Raw genomic sequence first — 24,617 nt, 5'->3', positions numbered from 1 at the left:
CTTGACTTAAAAACATATATACCTATGAGCAAGATAACAAAGAGTTCACGAGTAGTCAAATAAAGAAGGAGTATGATCCAGAGTATACCACATCACCAGGTAATGTCATGGCCTTAGCATGTATGGTTAAGAATAGAAACAAGTTACTAGTGTTTAGTGATGATGTGACTCCTGGTGACATGTACACCACTGTACTTTCTGCTCAGATTAAGCAAAATACTGCAAGAATTTCTCAAGGCAACGAAATAGGATATTCTTCAATAGACACGTCAGTCACTGATCTGACACCTAGTAGACCATAGTTTACAGTTACGGAAGAAAGCCTGAAGCATTTGGTGATGTCAATGGGTTCTAAACTACAGGCAGTGATTGACAGCCTGTAGGCAAGGATCCTCTTGCATAATTAAAGTTATGTTGGTTTTTCCGGTTAATTTTGAAGTCAAAGCAAATCTTAGCAAAATCCAGACAGATAAGTTATAAAAGACTCACCCACTACACCCAACACCATTTTTACACAGGGCTCTAAACATACTTTTTGTTTGGCCATTTTTACCGTGGAAGTCTGTGGGGACTGATTTGTTTTTCAAGCCATCCTGAAGTTACTCCAGGAACTACAATTTTTGGTATTTCCGTGTTGGCTCAATTTTTAGCCCTCGATTACAATGCAAAACAGTTATCAGATAATAGCTAGACCAAGTTTTCATGCAGTGACAATGTTCATGAGATATCACCTTCATACCGATACAGTACTAACACTAGAACTGTGCTTACTGTTTTAACAGTGCTGAACTAGTCTTACTAGCCAGTTTGATGTCACCCAGTTGTTAGTATGATCCTATTCTATCCTATCCTACACAACAGGACCATCCTATAGTATGGTCCTATTGCAAACACTCGAGGTGAGCATTTTTGCCACTTCCAACTTAGTGATTTGAAAGTGGATATGATGAGTGATGTGTGGGTGAGTACTGTGAAAATACACACCCAGGGAGCCGATCTTGTATAATCCTGTCAGACTTTTTGAGTGACCATCATTTGCAATTCAAACAGACTTAATTTTAAGTTCAGTATGACTGGAAAGTATCAATTAAGCTCATAAACTCATTGGGAAAGTGTTTACTGAGGTCACAGATTAAGTGAGCCCTGGACCATTTTCCCATGTTTTCTATACAAGTCTTTCTGAAACCACATGAGTCGCCACCTGGTGGTATTAAAAAGAAGGCAAAGGTTAGCACACTTTCACCTTGGCTTGGCTTTTCAGATCTGGAAGTTATGTCCGTCTTTCATGCTATTGTGTAGGCACCAAAGTAAAAATCCCTGAATTACGCCCTGCTGTTGCTACACTGGATGTCTCCAACAAAACACTAGATTTGTGTTCAGTGAGTCATTTACCCTCACTTATTTTATTTTCACGTATTTTATTGTAGATATGGCTATCACAGTGGTGGACGTTAAGTGATGTGATAAATGTTGTGGCTGAAGGTCACAGGATACCCTCGAGATCTGCTCTCTAGGAAACTAATAATAATGGTTAATGTTTTCAGGGGCGTGTCTCCGAGTTTACTTTTTGATTGACGGGTCTAGAGTCCAATCCAGTACCTCATTGGCGCAGCGGGGGCGGGGCACTGACCAGTGGACGATGTTTCCCCTCTCGGGTTTAGTTTGGAGCCGTTAGGGATAAATTGCCTCTCGCTCGGTGGTGGCAGTTTATAAGAAACAGCCTTCAACGTGTCTTTACCGACAGCCGTCGCCATGTCTAACAACAATGCCAACAACAACTTAGTTATCGCCCAGAGAGCCGTGAAGCAGCTCCGGTTCGAGGCCAGTATCCGGAGGATCAAGGTACGAACGAACCCCTGCTACACTCACACACAAACACGGAAGATTGAGCTGTTCTTGCTGCTGAATGGCGGAGACCGACCGTAGAAGTGACGCTGTGTCCGTAGATTCAACAAAGTTGTCCACACTAAGTTACACTTAAGACTCACAGATTGCTTTCTGGTAGTTTAAATCGCAGCTACAAGCGAACAAGTTTCTTCTGCTTATTAGTTTGTTTTAGAAAGTCGCTCTAAAGTGTCAGGAGAAGTGACCCGTTTATGGAATTTCTGAAAGTTAAACCTCCCTGGGTTGATTATTTTAAGGAGACTGTGAGCATAATCTGTCAGAGATACACAGCAGACACACCCGTTCGTGTATGGAACTGTTCCTTGCAAATGTTATGCAAAAAAAATGAGCCAGTTAGTCATGTAAATGAGAGAGTGGGAGGTACAAAGGGTTGTAGCAGGAATCACAAATACTCTGTTTTTGTTTTCATGATCCCCCACCCAACACACACACACACACACTCACTCGTGTGTCTGGCTCTGCAGGTGTCCCAGGCTGCCGCAGATCTGAAAAACTTCTGTATGCAAAACGCCTCCAAGGATCCTCTCCTGATGGGCGTCCCCTCCAGTGATAATCCCTTCAGACCCCCCAAGTCCTGCTCCCTGTTCTGAGGTAGGCTTGCTTGCTCCTTCATGGAGGTTTCATTTGGTGGGGGTATAAAACTGTATATTTAATTAAACTAGGGCGGAAAAAAAATGCAGGGTTTTAACTGGGTCATAATGGACATTTTTCAGAATCAGAATTTGATTCTGATTCTGAAAAATATCCATTATGACCCAGTTAAAACCCTGCATTTTGGGGGGCATTTATAATGGACATTTTTAGGGGGTTAATGCATATATGGGTCACACACAGTTGAAGTAGATGGTATCAAATAATGTAGTGTTACCTTAAAGTACATTCCTGATATTTGATTAAAAAAAATAAATAAATAAAAAATGTAAATAAAATTAGTTGTAGTTTAAAATTGTCAAGCGGTGCATCGCTCCTCTGCTCAAGGAATGCATTTTATACATGTCGAGCTATCTTGCTAACACATCTGTTTTGGAGGAAGGTTCAGAGCCTTTACAACAACATCACAAGGAAGCTGTGTGGTAAAGTCACAGCAGCGCAAATTGCATGCATTACATTGCCACCGGAATTTGCATGGATTCAGTTGGTGACTCCAAAAATGCATAAATGTGTTTCTATGTGTCGCCTTCATGCAAAGTTTGTTTTACGCTGCTTGACCTGAAGCTCACAGGCTAGAGCACCTTTCCGGTCAGTGAACTTAATTTAGCCCACAGACACTATAAAGGTAACTGGGGAAAATATAAAATCAAATCTACAATTACAGACAGTGAGTTTGGTGTCACGTGGATGGGAGCGATGTGACTCTGTCTCTTTGAATTTGGAGATTTTTGGCTGAGACTCACACAGAGTGACTTACAAGCCCAAATGTGATGAGTTGAAAGTATGGATGACTTTCAGGGTCTGCTTGGGATTAAAACAGTTTTAACTTTGGTAATATCTCTTAGTTGGAGAAGGCATGACTGTCTAAACAAAGCTCTGAGTCAAACATCACATCCAGATTGGTAGCAGAGTCCTCAATGTAGGAGAACCGGTTTCCATGATTGTTTTCCAAGCTACAGGTCAGGTTTGTGGAAATGAACAAAAGGACCTCAGATTTGGAATCACTGAACCAAAGTTTTGTGACATCAAATATCTAACGTCATAGAGACCAGTCTTAGCGGCATCCAATGTCGCAACTTTGGGCACGTGATTGAAAACCTTTTTTTTTTTTTTTTTTTTTTTTTTTCCCCCCACAGCCCTGTTTGTTCTTTTCCATGTTATCAAAAACAGCTTTAATTTTACAGTTTTAGTTTACATACACACACAAAAATATTAACTAAAGCTTAAACTAACTTAATTAAAGCTTTAATTACAAACATGAAGGACTCTAGCTTTTCATGCTAGGAGTTACTGAGGTTAGCTGCCTTCAGCCTGCAGCAAAGTTTACAAGAAATCTGATGAATTTAAAGATGCCACAGTAAACAGTGGCATCTCACTGTTTATCCTGTGCCTGTATGGGATTTCTGCAAGTAGTCAGTCATCCTGATGGTGTGCATGTATTTGGACTAGTTTTAATTTATTCTAAATAAAAGAAAGGCTGGAGATTAGGCGGGTTGATTAAGGCTGTGAGGGTTTTCATTGTAATTATGATTGTAATTACAATTGTAATTGTTTTCAGGCTTTTAGTCGAGATAAAAGAGGCTAGTTGGGCTGGTCGTATTATACGCACGTACCCCTAAATATGCTTCACAGTCCAAATTTTTCTATTGTTGGTAAAAGTGAATTGATCATGCTGTTGACTGTGAAGGTTCTCAGTCATCCAGGTCATCGTAGTCAAAGGAGCTTGCAAAGAAAAGCGTCTGGACTTCTTTAAGTTGCTTGAAGACGTTTCACCTCTCATCCGAGAAGCTTCTTCAGTTCTAAGGTCAAATGGTGGAGAGTCCCAGATATAAACCTAGTGGGAGTATCCCCCACAGAGAGGGACAAAAGGACCCCCTGATGATCCTCTAATCGCCTGAGCCAAGGTGTGAAACTGGGTGTGGGTCCCAATCAGCCAGAGTTTCGGGTGAGTTCATTGTGAAACCTGGCCCCACCTTATCATGCGAATTCCTGAGATCAGATGGCCCAGGATGTGAGTGGGCGTTAAGGCGTCTGGGAAGGGATCTCAAATCATGCTGTTGAGCACTACTACAAACACTAGGGTTGCTCCACCCAGCCTTTGGGGCAAATAGGCTAGAATATAAACAGACTATAAACAGGCCGGGGCGGCTTTTTTTTACTCGTCCTCGCCCTTCAAAAGATTTTTGTATTTGCATATAGTTGTGTGTCATCAGCATAACAGTGGAAATTAACAGTATATTTACACATTATCTGACCCTACAGAAGCAAATGGAAAGAGAATAAAAATGGGACAAAAAAACACATTAAGTTCAGTTTTATTTCTTTATCGACACGTGAGTACATCCATTTAAGTGTATACTATCCATCAGTCTTCTTAACAAATTTATTCTGTTTAGGGTCATGAGTGGGGCCTATTGTAGCTGTGGACAGGTCACCAGTTTATCACAGCACTAATGCAAAGATGTTCATGCCTGGAGCCAGCCAATGCAGGCACAGAGAGAACATGTAGACTCTATACAGGAGAGCCCCAGCAGGTCAACGGATTAAAACCCCAAATATTTTCGCTGTGAATTGATGGCGCCAGCTGCTGCACCATTGTGCTGACCCATTTATTTTTATTACAAACATCCAAAAAACATCCATAGAACCATTGTTTTACTGAAATGTTATCATTTGCCACCATATTTTCTCAAACTTATTTATGTTTTACACAAATGACAATGTCGGCATTGCTTTTCCCACAGTTTCTCCAGCACTAAGAATATAAACCCAGTACAGCTATACTGGAGTTTTCACTTGTCTGTTAAGGTTGGGTGGAGTTTTCCAGGAAATTACATCAGATTGCCAAGCTGCATGTGCTACTAAGAGCACATGAAATACTTTTACTTTTCACCACAGGAAAAGGCCAAGTGTTGATAATACTTGTAATGATGCCCCTATTTTATTTACCTGTTCCAGTAAGGCTACAGTACAAACCACCCAGAACATTACTCCCACACTCAATGCTGTTACACTGTCATTATTTTTAATTATTTTTGGTATCTACACAAAGCATGATTAAGCATTCAGTAATATTATTGCACTTCCAAGCTTCTTAAACCTAAACCTAATTCTAACTTTAAACCTAAAAACTTTAAAACATAGGTGGAGTAGTTCCCTGTTAAATATGTGAATTAATTAAGTCACTAATTTTAATATGAAATTTAAAACCAAAGTTAAGTGCTTTTCAATGGAGGCAAATGGACTATGTAGTCTTCAAAAATGTGCAGAACCAGCAGTGACAAAACTGAAAACACAAAATACAAAAAAAACAAACCCATAATCAGTGTTGGGAAGGTTACTTTTAAAATGTATTCCATTACAGAATACAGATTACATGCCCCAAAATGTATTCTGTAACGTATTCCGTTACGTTACTCAATGACAGTAACGTATTCTGAATACTTTGGATTACTTAATATATTATCATGCTTTTTACAACAACGTGAATGTACTATTGCTGTGTGATTTATTACTATTACTGAAGGTCCGCGACTCCGAACTGTAGTAAAGGGACCTCAGACTAATACGGCGGGGTCCGTGTCAGCTCGTAGCCGAAAAATAGCTTTACTTTGTTGTGTGGGTCAACTTTTCTTGCGAGACACAGAGAGAGGTGTCGAAAGGCTGCTCCAACGGAACTTATTGTTTTCGGAGGAAAACATGAACACGGTGTACAGTCGAGTCTTAATAGCTTACTTACAACTGGGCTCGTCAGGCACTCTTCTTGGCTGAAGTGGTTATTATTATATTTACATGCTTCCAGCTCCCGTTTTTCCTCGATGACAACTTGTACCTTTCCACTCCCCTTTTTCTCCCTCCTCGCGCTCACAGACACTGCCCATGATGCTACATTCTTTAGAGCTATGCTTGTAGCATTCTGCCTATTAGCTTAGCACAACAACAACAACGAAAAGGCGCTCTCTCACCCAGGAAACACACAGTCGCAGAGAGAGAGAGAGCGTCGCCCTGTAACCATGGCAACCGTAACGCTGCTGCCTGGAACAACAGCACGTAGCTGTCAAACAAAACCCAAACAGTCCTGACCCGCGACAAAATGAAACAGGAAAGTACCGCAGTGTAATCCATTTATTTCAACAAAGTAACTGTATTCTGAATACCACCTTTTTAAATGGTAACTGTAACGGAATACAGTTACTCATATTTTGTATTTTAAATACGTAACGGCGGTACATGTATTCCGTTACCCCCCAACACTGCCCATAATTACAAAATAAGAGAATCACGTAGACATAATAAAACTAATAAAAGACAAATAAAATCTGCTTTTAAAAATGTCGAAAAAAGAGAAAATAAAAGTAAAAGGTACAATAGTCAAATAATATTTTAAGTAAGAATAAGTAAATAATATTTGAATATTTTATTAAAAATAGTTAAAATTAAAAAGTAGAAAAAACAGGTAAGAGATAAACATAGCATGCAGTACTTGAAGTGTTGCTTCATTTGTTTCTTAAAGCTTGCTTTATTGTGTGTTACAACAGTGTGTGTGCTTTTGTGTTACACAAAAGGAAGCAATTGACAAAAACTTGTGTTTTTGTGTTATTTCTAACATTTTGAAAAACAAAAATGTGCTTTAAGCAAAACACTGGTAAGAACAAAATATTATATCCAAGTACTCGTGTTTTTCTTTTGGCTTGGGCTAAAACGTATTCCACTAAACAGCAAAAACCCTAATGCTGTCTGGCCTGGTCAGATATGCATGTGTTTGACAGCTGAATGTGAGTTGACTATATAAACAATTAGGAATTTTCCTGACCTTAATGTTTCCGAGAAAAACCAACAGTGGTGTTGTCATTGCTCTCCTCTGTGATCTTTCTGTTATCTGGCTTCATTTACCCTAACATCATCAGTCAGGCTGAGAGGTCACATGGAGCGTGTTGACACAAAAGATAACAAACACAAATAAGTCTGTTTAGCAGCAGAGTGGCTGATTTTGCAAGGATAAAACCGTGATATTAGAAAAATATGAAGGTTACACACATAATACAAACTGAGAGCAGCTGAGTGCGTGTCCACTTGTTTAGTAATTTGTTTAAGCACTTTTGTAAGTAAGACCAGAATAGACCTACTTTGTTAATAAAGATTGGCCTATTTGAAGTCAAAAAGGAAAGTTGGCAATAAAACAAAAGATGACTGTGTAAATAAAGCAACAATATAACATTACACATAATGTGGTATTAAGACTTGGTAAGAGAATCTTACAGATTATAATAGTTGTTGTTTTAGTTCATCCTTTCAGCTGCAGCCAGAGTAAAGAATAAAACATACAAACCAGTGCTCTGGTTTAGGAGCGAGCATTAAGGCTTTTAGAACAATGAAAAGTTTTTCAAATTGTTTGCAGCCAACAAGTGGGGGGGGGAGAAATAAAGATGGTTCTAAGAATATTTATTGTATGTATGGATTTATTATTGATGTTCATTAGAGAAAGACAAAAGACTTTAGATGATGATTTAAAAAAAAAACAACTTTTGGTCCTCCTACTGTCTACACACGGAGGTCTGAGTGATATTCTAGGAATGCTGAAGCTGTTCTCTGTAGAACTGGTTGGTCCGTAGGCAGTGATTTCATACCTTTTTTATCTCAAATTTCAAACATGCACTCATCTGGAGCAGGTTTATTCTGCAGCATAAGTTACCATGGTGATGTACCTTGGTACCGAGTGAACCACCTTCATAACACAAACTCAGAGTTTTAGCATGCATGTAAATCATTAGATGTCATCAGATGTGTTTTATTGATTTACTGATTTTTGTCATTTTGGCCTGCAGCTTAACTCTTTTTTTCCATGTTTCTGTTTTTTTTTTGTGTGTAGCGGAAGGAGACGCGGAGGATTTCTGGATCTGTTCTTTGAAGGCTTTCTTCACTTCTAGTTGTTGCCGCTGTAGATCTACCTGCAACACCTCTTGGGATGATGCACACAGGGGTCGGGGTTTTGGGAGAGGGGAGGAGGGATTATGGGGGGCAGTTATTCCACTTGTTTGCCAAACTAATGGCTTCATAACTCCAATCTGTTACATAAAAGCAGGTCTAAACTCTACATGTTTAAAAAAAAAAAAAGTTGTTCCTGACACTAACTTGACTAATGATTAAGCCGCTCTGGGTTTACCTAGTACTTAACATGTCCACTCTCCATTTACTGACTGAACAGTGTCTCTTTCCAGTCAGTGAAATTCAGCCCATGTTTAACGGCCAGTGCAAGTGTAACTTCCTCTTGTATTCTGCGTAACACGTGGAAGTACAATCAATCATTAATTTAAAGCAGGTGCTGCTCAGCAATAGGAACATGTTGTTATCCATGCCAAGTGTGTCATTACAAAGCACAGACATTAACACTACAGACACAGGACTAACTCTATATGTGGCCAAAAGAAACTGCTCATGTATTTGTGATTATGTAAAAGGTGTTTCTAATAATCTGATTTACGACACTTAACCTCTCGCTTTAGGGCATGTGATTGTTCATTAACATTTTGTCCCGCTGTTTTCTGTATGTATGTAAGAGCCCATTAGACGTGCTTTTACCTGCCTGTATCTGTACCTGTCTTTAATTTAAAAACACATTATGGCCTTACACAATTTGGATAGTGGCAGAAATTGAATGTATATCACATTAGAAACATATTTCTGATAATGTTTGTATTTAATGAATCTACTGCAATGACTTGTTGCAATAGTTGTTTTCCACACTGGAATCATTTTACTATCAACCAAAACCTTCACTGCTGTTAGTCTGTATCTTTATAAACGTTGCTTTTGTGGGAAGCCTTCAAAAGAAACTAAATTAAAATTTTTTTTTTTTTTTTGAACACTGAAAATCTGTATGCTATGCTTTTTTGTTTTTTTTTAAGGAAATGTTAATCCTTTGCACAGATAGCATAAGAAAATGATTATTATGAAGTGTCACTTTTTTGACTTATTTTACGACTCGCACATTAGCAGGTCAGAAGGTTCAGTCTCAGGTGTTTTATAGTCAAAGTGAAAAGACTGAAGGATATGCAAACATCAACATTTTCCAGATCATATATTGTGTAAAGTGCATCTGAGGAACAGAGAACTGCATCAAGTGTGATGCTCAAAAGTTTGATGTCATTTTGAAACGTGGTTTCACTTTTTTAATCTGATATTAAAGCCATCTGAACAGCTGAATATGAAATCATTTATGATTTTTAAATGAATATTTAGGGTAGGCATGCACTGACTCAGTTCCAGTGACCATCTGTCTTGTATGCAAGTGGCATGTTTCTACATTAACACAAACTTTTGTGCACTAGTAAGTGTCTGCCCACATGTCATAAATCTCCAGGATCTCACCAGCATCAGTATGTCATGTGTCACCTCTATAAATCAAGAAAAATATACTGATAACGGCAGTGTCTTCATAAAAAAACAAAACAAAAAAAAACAATAAAATAAATGTTGATAATGTGCTGCATTTGTTCTATTCATGCATTTGAAAACAAAATACAGCACCAAGCTCAAAGTCACGGGACAGATGACGAACACTGTGACTTACAGCAGTGTGACACTGCAAAGACGTCTCAAATTATCGCTGCTGCTCTTGTTCGAGGTACTGCTTTTAATTTGACATTAAACGGGAAAAAAACCCATCTGGATTTCTTTATTGGCATTCAGTCGATACGTTACAGATGCATTGCTGAACGAAATTATGAACACAGAAAAACAAAAAGGGGACCATGTAAAAATGCTCTAGTGCAGCTGTCAAAAAACATTACATTTATATAAGAAACCTGAAAAAGCTAAGTCGTGCTTAGGTTATTGTACTACATCCATTTATGATGTACATTATGAATTTACCAGTCTGATGGCAGTTGGGTAAATTCACATTATACTGCAATACCTTTTGCCTGAAGGCAGGAGGGAAAACGGCCAGTGACCGGGTGAGTGATGACCGTCACGATCCTTTTTGCCCATGAAGGCCAGCGTTCCTTTGCCAGATCCCCAGATGGTGGCAGTGAGACCCCGATAATCTTGTCAGTGCCGTTCTTTCTGAGACACTGCTACTCTCATGTTGCAGACGAATGCAACACTCTCTGCGGTGACTCTGTAGAAAGTGGTGAAGCCCGATGGGTTGGGATGAGTCTTTTTTAGCCTCTGTAGGAAGTGCAGGTGCTGGTGAGCTTTGACACTGGAGGAGGTTGTCGGTCACATGCACCCCCAGGAATCTTGTGCTGTTCAATCTCCACAGCAACAATTTGAGAAGTAGTAGTGGAATTTCTTTTATAATAAGTAGTTTGATTGAATAATGGTCTAAAGCTGCAGTCTCCTCATTCATCATTGTCAGTGATAATTAACAAAAGTGCCATCACCTGTGAACACAGGCTGGACTCACCTGAGGAGGTTTTGCTGCTCAGGTGAGAGCCTTTGTAAAGTTATATATAGCCGCGTTTCCTAGATGTTGTGCACATCAATTAGAATTGTAAAAACATCTACCTTTTGCTATTATACGTATACTGCAGCCAGATGGCTTCCAGGTTTGTGCAAAGAAAAGACGACAGACAGGAGTACTCAGGTAATGACATCCTTTCACTTGAAAGAACATTATCTAAGCTACCAGACCACAGATTTTTTTTAAAAAAAGAAGACATATTTGTATTCATATTTCACCTTATCTCCACCTACTTGCTTTTTTGTGTTTCTCCTGCAGACTCTCATCTGTTTAGGGATCCCAGTCTCAACCCTCTAAATGCGCACCCCCAAAGCGCCTCCTGGTGGGCTGATAGGGAGGAACAAGGAGACTCACTGAGGGTGTGTTACAATAAATTTAAGAGCACAGATTTGTGTTTCAGATTAAGGAGACAAGGTGAACTCTTTCCTTCTAGGAGCAGCTAAAAGAGATGGATGAGCATGTGGCCAGGCTTCAGGACATGCTGAGATGTGAGCGGGTCAAAGTAAGATGAAAGCATGTGTGAGGGTTTTCTAAATGAATGCCTTCATATTCATTTCCAATTCCTAAACTATATCTTTCCACTTGTCAGTGCGGCCATCTGCAGCTCCAATGTAACCAGCAGGAAGCGGAGCTGCGACGGCGAGAACTGCAGACCAACAGACTGAAGGAGCGACTGTCACAGATGACTGACAGACATGGAGAGAAAGGACCAGGTGAGATTAACCCCAGCAGTTTGCTTACCTCTTAAATATTTCTCACATCCTGTAGCTTTCAACCCGTTATATTTTTCTATCCAGCCATAGAGGTGCTAAACTTTCCACCTGGAAGCCGGGGCAAAAAAGAACAGCCAATTAAATCATTCAGATCTACTGCGAAGTACGTTAGCTGGTTATTTTCATGCATTTTCTGATCTTGGACTCTCATCAAATTGCTCTTCCTAATCTTGACTTGCTCTCTCCAACTTGTAGACGAGAAGAGGCAGCACTGCGTCTGATGCTGGAGCGAAGAGAAGCAGAGCTCAGGGAGGCGATGAAGCTGCGTCACAGCCTCACCACTTTACTTCATGCACTCAGAGTCGACATGGAGCAGGTGGGCAAAGGCTTAACTAACACCAGAGATGCTGAATAAGTTATGTTGAATGAACTGATCCAAAAACAGTCAAATGAAAACTCAATCCCACCACAAGATCCTTTTAGAGTTTCAATCCCTGCTGCTGCAAACATTTGGAATGATACACTAATGAACCTTATAGTGACTGATCATATATTCATAAATCTGCTGCCTTAAACCACAAATTACATTTGCTGATGAAGACCATGTAAAGTTTAAAGTTCTGGAATAGCTACTAAAATAATGTCAAGATAATAAATACACTTTCAAAGCTTTTGAATATTTTTAACATTAGAGTCTTCTTCCCAATCCCAATAAATCGATCTAAACTTTGATGTAAGACCCTGTCAGAGTCGATGGATATGGCCCAGGATGGAGATTAAAGGTTGGATCAAGCTGAGGAAGCACTTGGAGAACATGTGACAGGCGGGGTTGTTCAGAGTTGGAGGAAAGTGCAGAGGCTACTACCGGGCATCATGTTTGAAGGTAAACCTCTTTCAAACACACTTTAAAACAATCTGTGAAATATTGTTGGGTCAAAGAAGACTGTATCGAGTGTTGACTGGAAAACTTTTAAGAATTACAGTGTTCATGCAGGTCAGACTACTGCTGGTACCGACCAAGAAAAGCTTCTGGCTCAGCTGGAAGCTGAACTGAAAGAGAGTCAACATCTTGTCAGATTGCAGCAGCAAATGCTGCAGGTATTGCCCTCTAATATGAGTTAACATTCTTTGTCTTGTAAACTTTTGCTAGTCTCAGACTTTTTTCCCCTCATTTCTTTGTGAAGGATACCCTTGCTTCACCCATCCCCGCCGAACTTACTGATAGCTACTTTTTGGAAGAGTGGGAACGTCTTCAGGTGCGCTGGGCAGAGTTCCATCATATGAGGAGGACTTTTGAAAGGGAACGTCAGTCGTTCACTGATGCCGCCATTCGACTGAGCCGTGAGGTTTGAAGAAAATAAGGCAGACTCATTTATAAAGGGTTATATAAATGTCATTTGCTGTCAGTTCTGATAGTTCCCTAATAAGGTTTGTCAAAAAAAATAAAAAAAATAGTTTATCAGGACACCATCACACTGGAGGATTGTACATTTTCGAGTGGTTCTCTTATGCAACTTGTTTTTCTGCTTTGTTTTAATGTCTTGTCTGCAGCGCTGTGATTTTGAGCAACAGAGAGCCTCTCTTCTCAAGCAGCAATATCTGTGTGACTCACCTCTGTTTAACAAAGGAGCGCCAAACAACAACAGAAGAGAGAGCACTGCTCTCAGTGAGTGAAGTCGTTTTAATAGGTTTAAATAATTTACGTCAAATGCTTTGAAGTCACACACATGTTTGACTCCAGGTCTGTCAGGTTTGGGACCCACAAACATATCTGGCTGTCTTCCCCTTACTCCATCAACCTCTGAGTCAGGGACCGCTGCCGTTGCTGGATTACATCAGGGAAGAGGCAGAGTCCAAACTCCCAGCACTCCTGAGCTCTACTCTTCCCTCAATCTACCATACAACTGCAGGTGGATTGATATGACTCTTCAGTTCTCTCCTGCACTCCTTTCATGCAATAATTATTTAACAAAGTATTTTTTGGGTGGTGGGGGGTTGTGACATGAAAACAGATACAACTTCTGTATTTACTGCAAACTCTTTTCCTCCTGACTTTATGAAAGTGCTGCTTATTTTAAATTTTGTTTCTGTATTGTGTAGATCCAGAGATGTTGATCAGCACTTGGAAACATGGGACGCTGGAGCAGACAGGATTGGGCACACGCCCCATGCTCCACATTTAGATTGGTCATTTTAATGCAATTTTATTCAACAGAAACTAAATTTCCCCTTTTTAGAATTGACAATAAATATTGAATTTTATTTATCTCCACTGTTTTTTGTTTCTTTTCTTTTCTTTTTTTTCATGTGGATGCAGTGCTGTTTGCTGTGATCTAAAGTTGTCAGTAGACTTGCACTATATTTTAGAGAGAACCTCAAGAATTTAGTGAACTGTAATTCCCTGCTGTGAACAACACTTTGCAACAGCAGAGTGGAAGATCTCCCTTTTAACAGGATGACGACCCAGGATCTGGACCAGGTCAGGCAGCCATCTGCTATGACTTGTTAAACCCTTGTGTTGTCCTCAGGTCAAAAACGACCCGTAGGTGAATGGCAAACAAGTATATGGGAATCCCGAGGACAACACAAGGGTAAAAGGAGCATAGAGACTTTGCACGACAAAAGGGGACCAAATTCAAACGGGAGAGAGTACATAAGTTAGCATGCAATAGTGGCATATTAACAATGGGAGTGAAAAGGAGTGGTGGAAAGTTCATCATGGGAGGTCTCACAGCAGTCTGAGACTATAGCTGCATAACTAAAGGGTGATACCATGAGGTTCTTTAAGATGCCATTGGCCTTTATCACTGGTTTAACTTATTTGAATCAAGTGAAGCTCAGCAAATTCATAACTTTTTTTGGGGGGGGGGGGGGGGGTATAATCCAAAATTTCTGAATAGTAGTTCAACTGGACTAAGATGGGCACGAAGGTGTCTACATATATAGAATGATTTATGTATTTCTGGCGCTTCGACTTTTCAGTCATTATCGAAATAAAATAGAATTTATTTATTTTAATGTTTATTCCAATAATGAAAAAGTTTGTATACTGACATATATAATTTGACATTGAAGCATGTTGAATATGTTTACGTACAGAAAATGAAATCTATGTACCCATTAACCCTCGACAAGGGCTGCGCAAACATTTGGAGGAAATTCATTTTAATTGGCCGCACGCGTTGGGCACGTGCTCACGTGACTGGCTGCTGCGCTGTTGGTGAGGTCACACCTTGTGCTCAATTACTACTCGTAAATTCTGTGCGCAACGCGAGCTGTTTTGTCTGCTGGTGTTTGTTTCAAGTAAAAAAACTGGGTCATCTTCCCGAAGGGGCCGAAAACATCGCCGGACTGGAGCTAGAATGAACGGAATGGTTTGGGGATTCCTTCATCACCTGCCACGCGTCATGGAGTCCGACAGCAAAAGTTTCCAGCCCTGGCGAGACTACATGGGACTGTGTGATACAATTCGAGATATCCTGGGTCGCAGCACCGTCTCCGAGTCCTCCCAGCCTGTGTCCAAAGCTCATCACACGGAGTGTGACGACATGAGTCAAGCTATGGTATCTGTGCGCAATAACGCAGCTCGCCAAGGTGGCCTCGGAGCAGAGAGCGCGCCGGATCCCTGCTCCCGCGAATGTGCACTAATGCGTTCCCCTGCTCGCACGGATCCAGTGGATGGTGTGGCGTATGCACCAAACGCAATTGATGTGAAAGTGATGCAAAACCCGCCGGGCTCCCGGGGGCCAAAAAATCGAAAGAAGACGAGTCGTTTCAAAACACCTGAGGCAGTCTTACCCACTCCTGAGCGCATGTTCTGCAGCTTTTGTAAACACAACGGAGAGTCTGAGCTGGTCTACGGATCCCATTGGCTGAAGAACCAAGAAGGAGATGTTTTGTGTCCCTATCTGCGCCAGTACGTGTGTCCTCTGTGTGGAGCCACGGGGGCCAAGGCTCACACCAAGCGCTTCTGCCCCAAAGTGGACAGCGCATACAGCTCCGTGTACGCCAAGTCCAGACGCTGAACCAGCAGGTGGCAAGGGACAATAAGACACTACACAGAAGGCAGGACCCTCGTTTCGTTTAGTGTGACTTTATTTTTTCTATTTGTGTATTTATTTTAGCTCTAGTGTGGTTTTGCTTTTGTGTGCTTTTCATTTGCATGCTTTGGTTCGTTTGCTGTGTAGCTGATTAGAGTTTCTTTGCAGCTGGTCCTGCCAGCCTAAAATACCTCAGCTGTTTGGTGTTTGGATTTGAGAGGCACTTTCAAGAACGACTGCCAGATTTTATGTTTGGGAGGAGACATGTTTCAAAAAATTACTGTATGTTTCTTTTACATACTTTTAAAACGTGGCCAGCTGATATCGTTTCATATTTCCTGTCCATGCATTGAAGGATTATAACACTGTCAAACATTATAAGAGATGCAGTCATCATTAATAACTCTACTAAAACAGGTAAAGCATTATGTGACCATGTCAGCATTTTAAATTTTTTAAAAATGAGTGACTTGTTCTTGTTTCTGTGTGCAAGTAGGCCTCTGTTCTTGAGGATAGATTATTTTATTTTGAAAACTGTAATTGTGGCTTTTCTAAAAATGTTAACGCCGTTGTAACTCTTCTGCCTTTGTGGAAAAAGTCTGAAAATTTCTCTGTGGATATTCTTGTGTGCTAAAAAGTTATAAATAACTAAATTGGTTAAGTTTATTTGCATTCTATGTTGTCATTTTTCAATTTTGAATTTTTTTTTTTTTTTTTTGACATTTTAAATGAGTCATGTTCAAATTAATGTGACTAAATCACCAATGACAAGACGCATGTAATAAACATCCATCTTTATTTGGGAAGAAGTGGAATGAGTCATTAAACTAAAAAAGCAAAACAAAACTGAGCTGCAGTTAACTCCAGAACAGTAAACACTTTAAAACATGTTCTTTACCAGTGAACCACTGGGGCAGCAGTAAAATAAGGACTGAAGAAACCTGAAACAACTCTCTTAACGAGTTGAGCTCCTTGAACTTTTACTGCTACGGCGCAGACTCTCCAGCTCTCGATGAGCAGCCATGACTCTCCGACTAGAAGAAAGATGGAGGACATTATTTTTCATTCATGACAATTTAACTCTGTATCCGTCAACCTGCCGGGTGGGCTACAAGCGTCATGGACACCTAAGCTTGTGAACTCAAGAATGAGGCGATGTAGAACTTTAAGATAAATCCCAGAGAAGCATCTAGTAAAAATCTCAGACAAGTTCAAATCCAAATGACTTTGACCTTAAGGTCAGAGGTCAACTTCTCTGCAAATCACCAACGATCTTCAAATTTGTACCATAGGTGCATCTACTGGGAAGCTGAGAGAAGCCACTATTATATTTAATTTTGTCAGCGATTCTGTTTTACCATCCTCAACCCGCTGTGCATGTCGACGATGCACAACAGGGTTTACTGTTTTTCTGATCTTGGCTCTGTGTAATGTCAGTGAGAGTAGATGGCCCTACTTTGGTCATCTCAGGCACACAACTGTGGCTTTTTTTTTGTGTGGGGCACCCAATCAGAAGAAAACTGCCTTGCTTGGAAGAGAAAGGGAGATAAAACATTCATTTTTTTTTGGACATGTGCAACCTACAAAGTTGCTCTAGTGAAATTTTGGAGTTAGAAATTAGAGCAAGAACTGCCTTTTAAGTGACTGGTTTAAAGAATGGGAGAGGTGTGTAATAACAGATAAATGTCATGGACTTTAAAGGTGCTGCAGGATTATTCAAGCAAATTTGCCACTTAAATGTCGGTCTCTCTCACATCTACATACTTTCGCTTGCTCATCTTTGACCAGACGAGATCTACAGCTGGCAGAGTTGACCACACATGCTTTACCCCCAACCAATCACAGCAGGGAGGCGAGTATAAAAACAATTAAACTGACTAATGGTAGTGAAAGTCAAAAGGTTACCTATAGGAAGAGACGCTAAGACGCTGGTAGCTGAAAGAAGAATGGCATGTACTAACTTTAGAGAGGAGAGTTCTCTGATAAGTCCGCAGATTAGGTCTGTACCATCTTCATCACAGTCTGAGGAATCAGGGTCTTCCTCTTTCTGCATCGCCTCATCCTCACTACAGAAACACAAACATCGGAATAATTTAAAAATAGAGGTGTTAAAGCTTGTCTGTTAATTTCATAAGATGACCAAAGTACATTTTTAACTTTAAGACAGCATTGTCTCTTAAAAATGTCTTTTTTTTATATTTGAGACTATTTTTATAAAACAGTTTCTTGAATATTGAGTAAAATTAGCACAGTAGAGTTGAAAGATACACATACAGAGACTTGTACATCTGAAGCATCCGACTGCTCGTGTGTGCAGTCTTTTGTGTATCAGCGGATATACTGGTATTTCCTCGCTTATTTCTTACATCAGAACGATGGTGTTCAGCTGGGAGTCCGACACATAATCTAAGCACCCAGATCCAAACGAGTCAGCAGTGAGTGAGAGTGTCTGCGAGCGATCAGCGTGAACAGCTGACGGACCAGCAGCAGGTTCATCAGGATCACACTGTATTTATAAACACAAAGAAACAAAAACAATAAATGCTCTTTCCACATGATATTAATTAAGTAGCTATTTTATGTTGGGCTTATTTTCAGTTAATTAATTTCATAGTTTAGTTTTTTAAATATTAAAATAATTAATTTGTCAAATTAACATCACAAGTAAAGAGAACATAAGGAAAACTGACTGTAAATCAACACAGATAAATATACTAGAAACACACAAGATTGAAACATTTGTTCTTGATATTTTTAACATAAATGACTTATAATTTTACAGACAGTTTAATCAATAACTGATTAAGAGTTTCAGCACTAATGTCCAGTGCGTTTACTGGTGGTGCATAAGTGTGAAAGACTGTGATGACATTATAAACTACATTAATGAATCATTAAGGGGAACAAAAGGGCAAAATAAGAAGAAAGATTTAGTCCTTTAGTCCTTAAAATAGAAGAAGAATAAAGTTGAAATGTGGAGATTAAAATTGTTGTTTCAGGTCATAGACGTGCCACGGCTGCTACAACCTCTAAAAAATGGTTTGTGCTGATGAGTTAGTGAAATCATACTTGCAAAATTAAATAGCTGGCAATGGACAGTATATCGATATGGATGGCTACGCCCTCATGCAGTACAGAGGGGAAACAATGGCAGCTGATCAAGCTGTTTCCCTAGCTCATCTACACAGGGCATTTTGTAGAGCTTATACGAGCTGTGGAAGTTGTTTGACTTGAAACAACAACTGTAATCGCCACATTTTGACATTATTCTCAAAATAATACTCTGTTGCATAACAGTCTGTTCCTTCCCTCCGTTTTAGGTTTTAGCGCCACTACTTACACTGTCTTTCCTCTCTGAGACACTGGGTGTAGCTGCGCTCTCACAGATTTCCACAGAGCCACAGTTTAATCCTCCCATTTGGGTGTGTGAACAGGAGACATTTTTATCAGCTCCATCACCACTGAACACATTCCCGCTGATCTCTTCCTCCTTCTCATCTCTTGTTCCAGTAACACTGTCCACCTGCAGAAGGAGAGCCTGCAGGTGGACAGTCTTCTCATCTTGACTTGTGCAGAAAGACATGGCAGAGCTGCAGTTTGCTTCTGCTAAGCCAGCTTCCTCTTGATTTTTAGGTACTTCAGCCATAATTTCATTGGTACAAACTTTGAGTTCTTGGAGTTTTTGGCTGCCCAAATCCTCCCCTGCTTCTTTTTCTGCAATGTGATCTAAGTCACCGGCTTGCTCTGAATCAGTAACTATGCCATCTTCACGCTCACTACCTTTTCCCTCTGAGCAGCCGGAATCGAAACCAGCGGTGAAGCCATCTGAAGGACTGACAGCAGCACAGGCTTCACTTTCTGCTCTGTGTGTTCTCAAAGACAGAAATGACAAATTAGTATCTCTTGTATTTTACATATACAAGTCAGTTTTAAAAAGTCATTTGAATTTTTATAAACCTCTTCTGAAACGGTTATTTAACATCTTGACTCGCAATGAAAACAGCACTTTGCAATCTTAATTTTTCTCTTTGTCCTGTGATTTTCAATTCTGGAAAATAAAACTGTCTAAACTGAACTCCATTTTGATAATTAAGGTATTTAAAACTAATCATTAACTGAAGTTCATGGTGTTTAAATTTTAAATGAGCAAAACTGTTACGTGAAACCTCTTTTAGGTAAAATATAACTAATGTAACAGTAGTTGTGTTAATGTTCCTTTCCAACACTGCTGGTTGCTAAAACAGTGTAAAACTCTGAAAAATGTAATAAATGTAATAAATGTAATATTACACTTGCCTTTCATCTCCTTTACAGTGACTAGGCTGAAGCTTTATCTCTTCCTCTCTCGGCTCCCCGTTCTGCCCGTCTGCTGGGATGGATGGAGGTGAGGATGGTAACGGGAGTGAAGATGTGTTTTCTTCCACAGTCACAGGTTCAGCTGTGTTCTCGCAAATAGGTTTCTCCACTTTACCCTCTCTGTTTTGCCCGTTTTCACGCTTTTGTGTCATTAAAAAATGACTCCGCTCCTTCTCTGTCAGGCCACACATGCCCATCCTTCGCTTTTTCTTGGCTGGCAATCCTGCTACCGACCCCTTTGTGACATCACCCAAGCACACGTTGGTAGGTTCTTCTGGGCCAGTGTGTTGATTGCTCTCCACATCAGAGTTCTCCTTTCCATTCAAAGCAACCGGGCAGGACTGGACATGTTCTTTGGTGATAGGCAAGAAGACCTTGAGCTGATCTGTGCGTGTGTCATACAATGATCTGTTACATTCATCTAAATCCATTTCCTCCTCATTTGTTCCACTCTTGTTGGTGAAATTTTCAGAAAGTACTTGAAGGTCTTCCAGCTGAGAATCATTTTTGGGATTGTTAGCATCTTGCTCTTGAAGTTCCACATTTGTAAAGCAGCCTGCATCTTCTTCCTGTTTTGTGGCACAGGCTTGATCTGCTTCCTGCTGATTTGTAGTCTTAGCACATTCCTGAGCAAGAGACTGAGGACACTGTGGTGGTGTGGAAACTACTGCTGAGTTATACTCTTCAGCATCCTGAAGTTAAAGAAAAGACAAAGAGAATCAAGCAGCTTGTCTTAATGATATGTGAATGTAGGTTCTGTTTCAATCACCTAAAGTACCTGTTGATGTGGAGCCTGAACATCATCGGTTAGAGAAATGTCATCACTTGGACATTCCCTCTTTCTAGACCTGAGTGACCGAGCCTGGGGTGGAGCTAAGTCTTCTTAAAACAAAGCAATCCGTTCAATTAATCAAATACTGTGGAGAAGAATCACTACATATACTCACCATTAACATTTAGTTGGTGCTATGTCAAAGAGGAGAGTCAAACCCTTTTTAGTTCTTAAGTCACGTACAGCAAGTTTAATCTCAAGTAGGCCAGACAAGTAAAATTACTATATAATACCTTATATATATTTATGTATTATTAGTAGGATTATTCCAAAATGTTTTTCCTTTATTACTATTTATCTTGTGTTAGCCTTCTGTAACAGGAGTTACAAAATAGTTATCCAAAGAAATGGCTTGTTGTTTTGTGACTCTGCATTATTGTACCTAATCAGTAATAATCGATCCAGTCCTTTTACTCCACATAAAATATCATTATAGATGATGTTATATTTCCTGCTTCCCTCTTAGCCAGAATCTCTTGAAAAAAAAATTAATGTCAATGAGAGTTTTGTCTATAAATAATAATAAATAAAGTATATATATAAAATATAAATATAAAAGTCACTTTGCCAAAAACTGATTGCTACTTTGTGGCAGAAATGTTCTTTCTGGACAAAAATGACTTTTTTTTATCATTCATCAGAGATATGTTGAGATATGTTTGGTAGATTATAGGCCAACAAGTCATTTACAACAGTTTAAATACTGGTAATCACTCTCTGGCACAAGACAGGAGTCACAGGACACAGCACAACACAACACACTCCTTTAAATGGACTGAAATCAAATTTGTAACTTTTTTCAAAATCAACTTATTTTAAACCATAATTAATCTTATAATTATTTATATTCGGCGGCTAAATTAGCAAATATCTGTGTCAGTAGCATCTCCTGTTACCACTGCTCTTGATCTTCGTTTTGCCTTTCGCCATCTCCTCCTACGAGAAAGATAAAGACGTGAAAATATCAAAGATATATCAGCTGATAAGCCAGCTAACTTAAGGTTATGCAAAAGAGTCAGCTAACTGTTAAAGACATTTTTCTCGAAACAAATGTATTAGCTAGCTAACAAACGTAAACTTTGCTTACTCAATGAGAAAACGTACAGATAATCGGAGCACCGATTAAATGTGTCTGCTTACATTAAGTAATAAAGATATGGGGATTAAATAACTCCTGTGACAAAGTGACGACTTTTTTCAGCTGACTTTTTCTTCCCACGGGGACATACATCCACCCACCAGATGCACGGACCGTGTGCTTACGTTTTACGTCAGTGATGGACGTGTTTCGTCAACACTTGAAGCTGATTTCAAAAGCAACTCAGTTCTCAAAGACACGCAGATGTTTCCAGCCTGGTACAAAAACGTTTCGTGGCACTTTCCCCATTTCACAAAAGTTGCATTGAAGTATTTTTTTAATATAACTTATCCATCTGGATTCAAATAAGGCCTGAAGTAAAGGGCTTTTGTTAGCAGTGGTGTTCCCAGAATCTTAAAACACTGGACTTTCAATCTAACAGATAACAGCACAATAATAGCACCTTTTAAAATTTAATTTATACATTTTATAGTAAACTGAATACTGAATGTCAAACACTTTCTTCCTAAAGCTTAAAGTCTCACAATTATTTTTTTAAGCAACAGAAGTAAAACCTTAAGAAAAAAAGTAAAAATGTTTAGTTCAGTTTTTAAAGTCAGTTTAAAGTAGAAGCTCTGAGACAAAGACCAGTACTGGCCTTCTACTTCCATTGTGCCATAATGGTCCCTTTTACTGTTTTTTAACTCTCACGTCTGTCTTGTATTTTGGAAGCTCACCTCTTCTTCACCTTTCCTGCTCTTTTGCTTATCAATCTGCTGCACTCTTAATATCCTCTTTCTTCCCGTGAGGAGTTTGAATATTCTCTCTATGTTCTTTTGGATTTTTCTCCGGGTATTCCAAATTTTTTCCAATATCCAAAAATATGCACCTGACTGAAAATTCTAAATCACCCACCTGATTTGGCTACTAATTTCAAAATAAATCTGATCATCTGAACATTAAACCAATGCTTATATGTGATTTTCTCTAAAATATGAATTGGTTTGCAGGAAATCTAATTGACCAATAGATGGTGGCAAAAACATAGATGAACAAAACAGTTACTAGTTTGTGCTTGAAGATAACATTTAATAATATATACTACTAAGAACTACTCAGTAGATTTGACATAAAAGTTTAATATCTCTAGATGAAGGAGCAAAAAACTCTTTTGATGTTGGGCTCACAGGTGATGAAACTGTACAAGTAAAGTAGGGAGTAAACTTTTTTTCCCTTTTTTTTGGAAGTACTGCTTAATTTAATATTCATTTAATATTACTATATTGTCAGTGATGTACTTATGAGAGTAAAATAAGAGTAAAATAAGATCAGAACCTGCTTATCCTCCCGTAGTTTCTGCCCACAGCTCCACTGATGTGACCATACCATTTTGTGAGGGGCATGCCTCACCCCTGCTCTCACTCCTCAGCACCAAAAACTCAAAGATAGTAAAAATCTATCCAGGTGGCATCCCAGCATCCCACAGAGTAGTAGTTATTTTTCTTTTTTAAATCCATAACTCCACCTGAGTTTAATGCTATCATTAGAAAAAGTGAATCAGAACTACTGAGCATTCTTACAAAGTGCTTTTTATTGCTTCATAGACTTCATATATGCTTCTGAAATTTTCAGATTGTGGTCCTTGTGGAAATGCTGATGTAGCTTCGGGGACAACGTTGATAGGAATTCTTATTATGTCATAAATTTAATGGGTCACTGAAAGCCTCCCACACTGACAGATGCATGGTTTCTCTCTTGTGTGGGTATGCCGTGTCTTCAGATTTGTTGACTGGGTAAAACTCTTTTCACACTCATCACAAGAGTCGTGTTTTTCTTCACTCAGGCTATACAGATGAATATTAAAATTGCATAAATGACTGAAGCTTCCAACGCTGGTCACAGACGTGTGGTTTATCTTCAGCTGAGCTGAGCTGATCCAGCTGTCCTTGAGTAAAATCCACCCCACTCTCATCAGGATGTTTGTCGGGGATGTTGCATGTCTGGTTCTATTGAGCAAAAAGAGATGGACAGAGTAACAACAATCTGAGAACATATTTGATTTGAAATATTTCCTATTTTTTTTCAGTTGTAACATTTCATTAACTTTAATAATACTTTCTAATTAAAAATAACAAGATGTCCTGATGCAAATAATAATTTGAAATATCATTTACGGCTTCATTTACGGTTTTAGCCAGAGCATCAACGTGGTTAACATCTAGCTCCTCCCACAAAGTGTTGAGCAAACATCATGCTAATTCCCCTCATGGATGCAAGAGAAACAATATTGAGTACATGTATACCAACACGCAGCTCAAACTGTCCGAAAGCTCTTCTCTGATTGGCTCATATGCTTCCCATTTTGGCTGTTGATAGGCACTTTGAGGTTAGAGGACCATTACAATAATATCAGTGGTTCTTTGATGCTATGTTTTCTCCCTATCTAATTTCTCAGGTTAAAGTGACTCATCTCTATCTGTGGTAGACAGTTTGCTGCTGGTGTTACTCTGCTCTTGTTCCACAAAACTCCTCCATCAGTGAATCAGCTCTGACGTACATAAAGATAACAAGTTAGATA

The 24,617-nt window shown here is 39.4% G+C and overlaps 4 protein-coding genes across 12 annotated transcripts; 3 read left to right on the top strand and 1 right to left on the bottom strand.

Moving 5' to 3' along the window:
* The first annotated feature begins 1,620 nt into the window (after positions 1 to 1,620).
* LOC147328321 (guanine nucleotide-binding protein G(I)/G(S)/G(O) subunit gamma-10) lies at positions 1,621 to 9,766 on the top strand. The gene is made up of 3 exons (XM_086296601.1): positions 1,621 to 1,842; positions 2,370 to 2,496; positions 8,426 to 9,766. Exons 1-2 carry the CDS (start codon positions 1,753 to 1,755, stop codon positions 2,493 to 2,495), a joined length of 216 nt encoding a protein of 71 aa, XP_086152727.1. The 5' UTR covers positions 1,621 to 1,752; the 3' UTR covers position 2,496; positions 8,426 to 9,766.
* A 138-nt stretch (positions 9,767 to 9,904) lies between these two features.
* Positions 9,905 to 14,000, top strand: LOC147328320 (afadin- and alpha-actinin-binding protein). Its single transcript, XM_086297433.1, has 13 exons — positions 9,905 to 11,143; positions 11,279 to 11,379; positions 11,454 to 11,522; positions 11,610 to 11,733; positions 11,818 to 11,896; positions 11,989 to 12,109; positions 12,472 to 12,485; positions 12,516 to 12,616; positions 12,728 to 12,831; positions 12,918 to 13,079; positions 13,285 to 13,399; positions 13,475 to 13,643; positions 13,834 to 14,000. Exons 1-13 carry the CDS (start codon positions 11,095 to 11,097, stop codon positions 13,928 to 13,930), a joined length of 1,305 nt encoding a protein of 434 aa, XP_086153559.1. The 5' UTR covers positions 9,905 to 11,094; the 3' UTR covers positions 13,931 to 14,000.
* Positions 14,001 to 14,927: 927 nt separating this feature from the next.
* On the top strand, positions 14,928 to 16,439 carry nanos3 (nanos homolog 3). The gene has a single exon (XM_086296600.1). It carries the CDS (start codon positions 15,096 to 15,098, stop codon positions 15,756 to 15,758), a length of 663 nt encoding a protein of 220 aa, XP_086152726.1. The 5' UTR covers positions 14,928 to 15,095; the 3' UTR covers positions 15,759 to 16,439.
* On the bottom strand, positions 15,827 to 22,266 carry LOC147328318 (uncharacterized). 9 transcript variants are annotated; one of them, XM_086296597.1, is made up of 8 exons: positions 22,102 to 22,238; positions 21,858 to 21,897; positions 20,908 to 21,011; positions 20,070 to 20,821; positions 19,114 to 19,645; positions 18,140 to 18,279; positions 17,735 to 17,839; positions 15,827 to 16,807 (listed from the first exon to the last, which is right to left on the bottom strand). In XM_086296597.1, exons 2-8 carry the CDS (start codon positions 21,889 to 21,891, stop codon positions 16,729 to 16,731), a joined length of 1,746 nt encoding a protein of 581 aa, XP_086152723.1. In that variant the 5' UTR covers positions 21,892 to 21,897; positions 22,102 to 22,238; the 3' UTR covers positions 15,827 to 16,728. The 9 variants fall into 9 exon arrangements, with proteins under 9 accessions (XP_086152723.1, XP_086152724.1, XP_086152721.1 ...); XM_086296598.1 differs by having other exon boundaries at positions 19,114 to 19,636; XM_086296595.1 differs by lacking the exon at positions 15,827 to 16,807 and having other exon boundaries at positions 16,823 to 17,839; positions 20,908 to 21,008; positions 22,225 to 22,266.
* Between the last annotated feature and the right edge of the window lie 2,351 nt (positions 22,267 to 24,617).

This window comes from Aulonocara sp. 'chitande type north' Nkhata Bay, linkage group LG6 (assembly GCF_057382095.1).
Source record: "Aulonocara sp. 'chitande type north' Nkhata Bay isolate Kocher_YH1m ecotype deep benthic linkage group LG6, A_spYH_male_GT1.1, whole genome shotgun sequence".
Taxonomy (NCBI): domain Eukaryota; kingdom Metazoa; phylum Chordata; class Actinopteri; order Cichliformes; family Cichlidae; genus Aulonocara; species Aulonocara sp. 'chitande type north' Nkhata Bay.
This window is presented reverse-complemented; position numbering and strand designations above follow the sequence as displayed.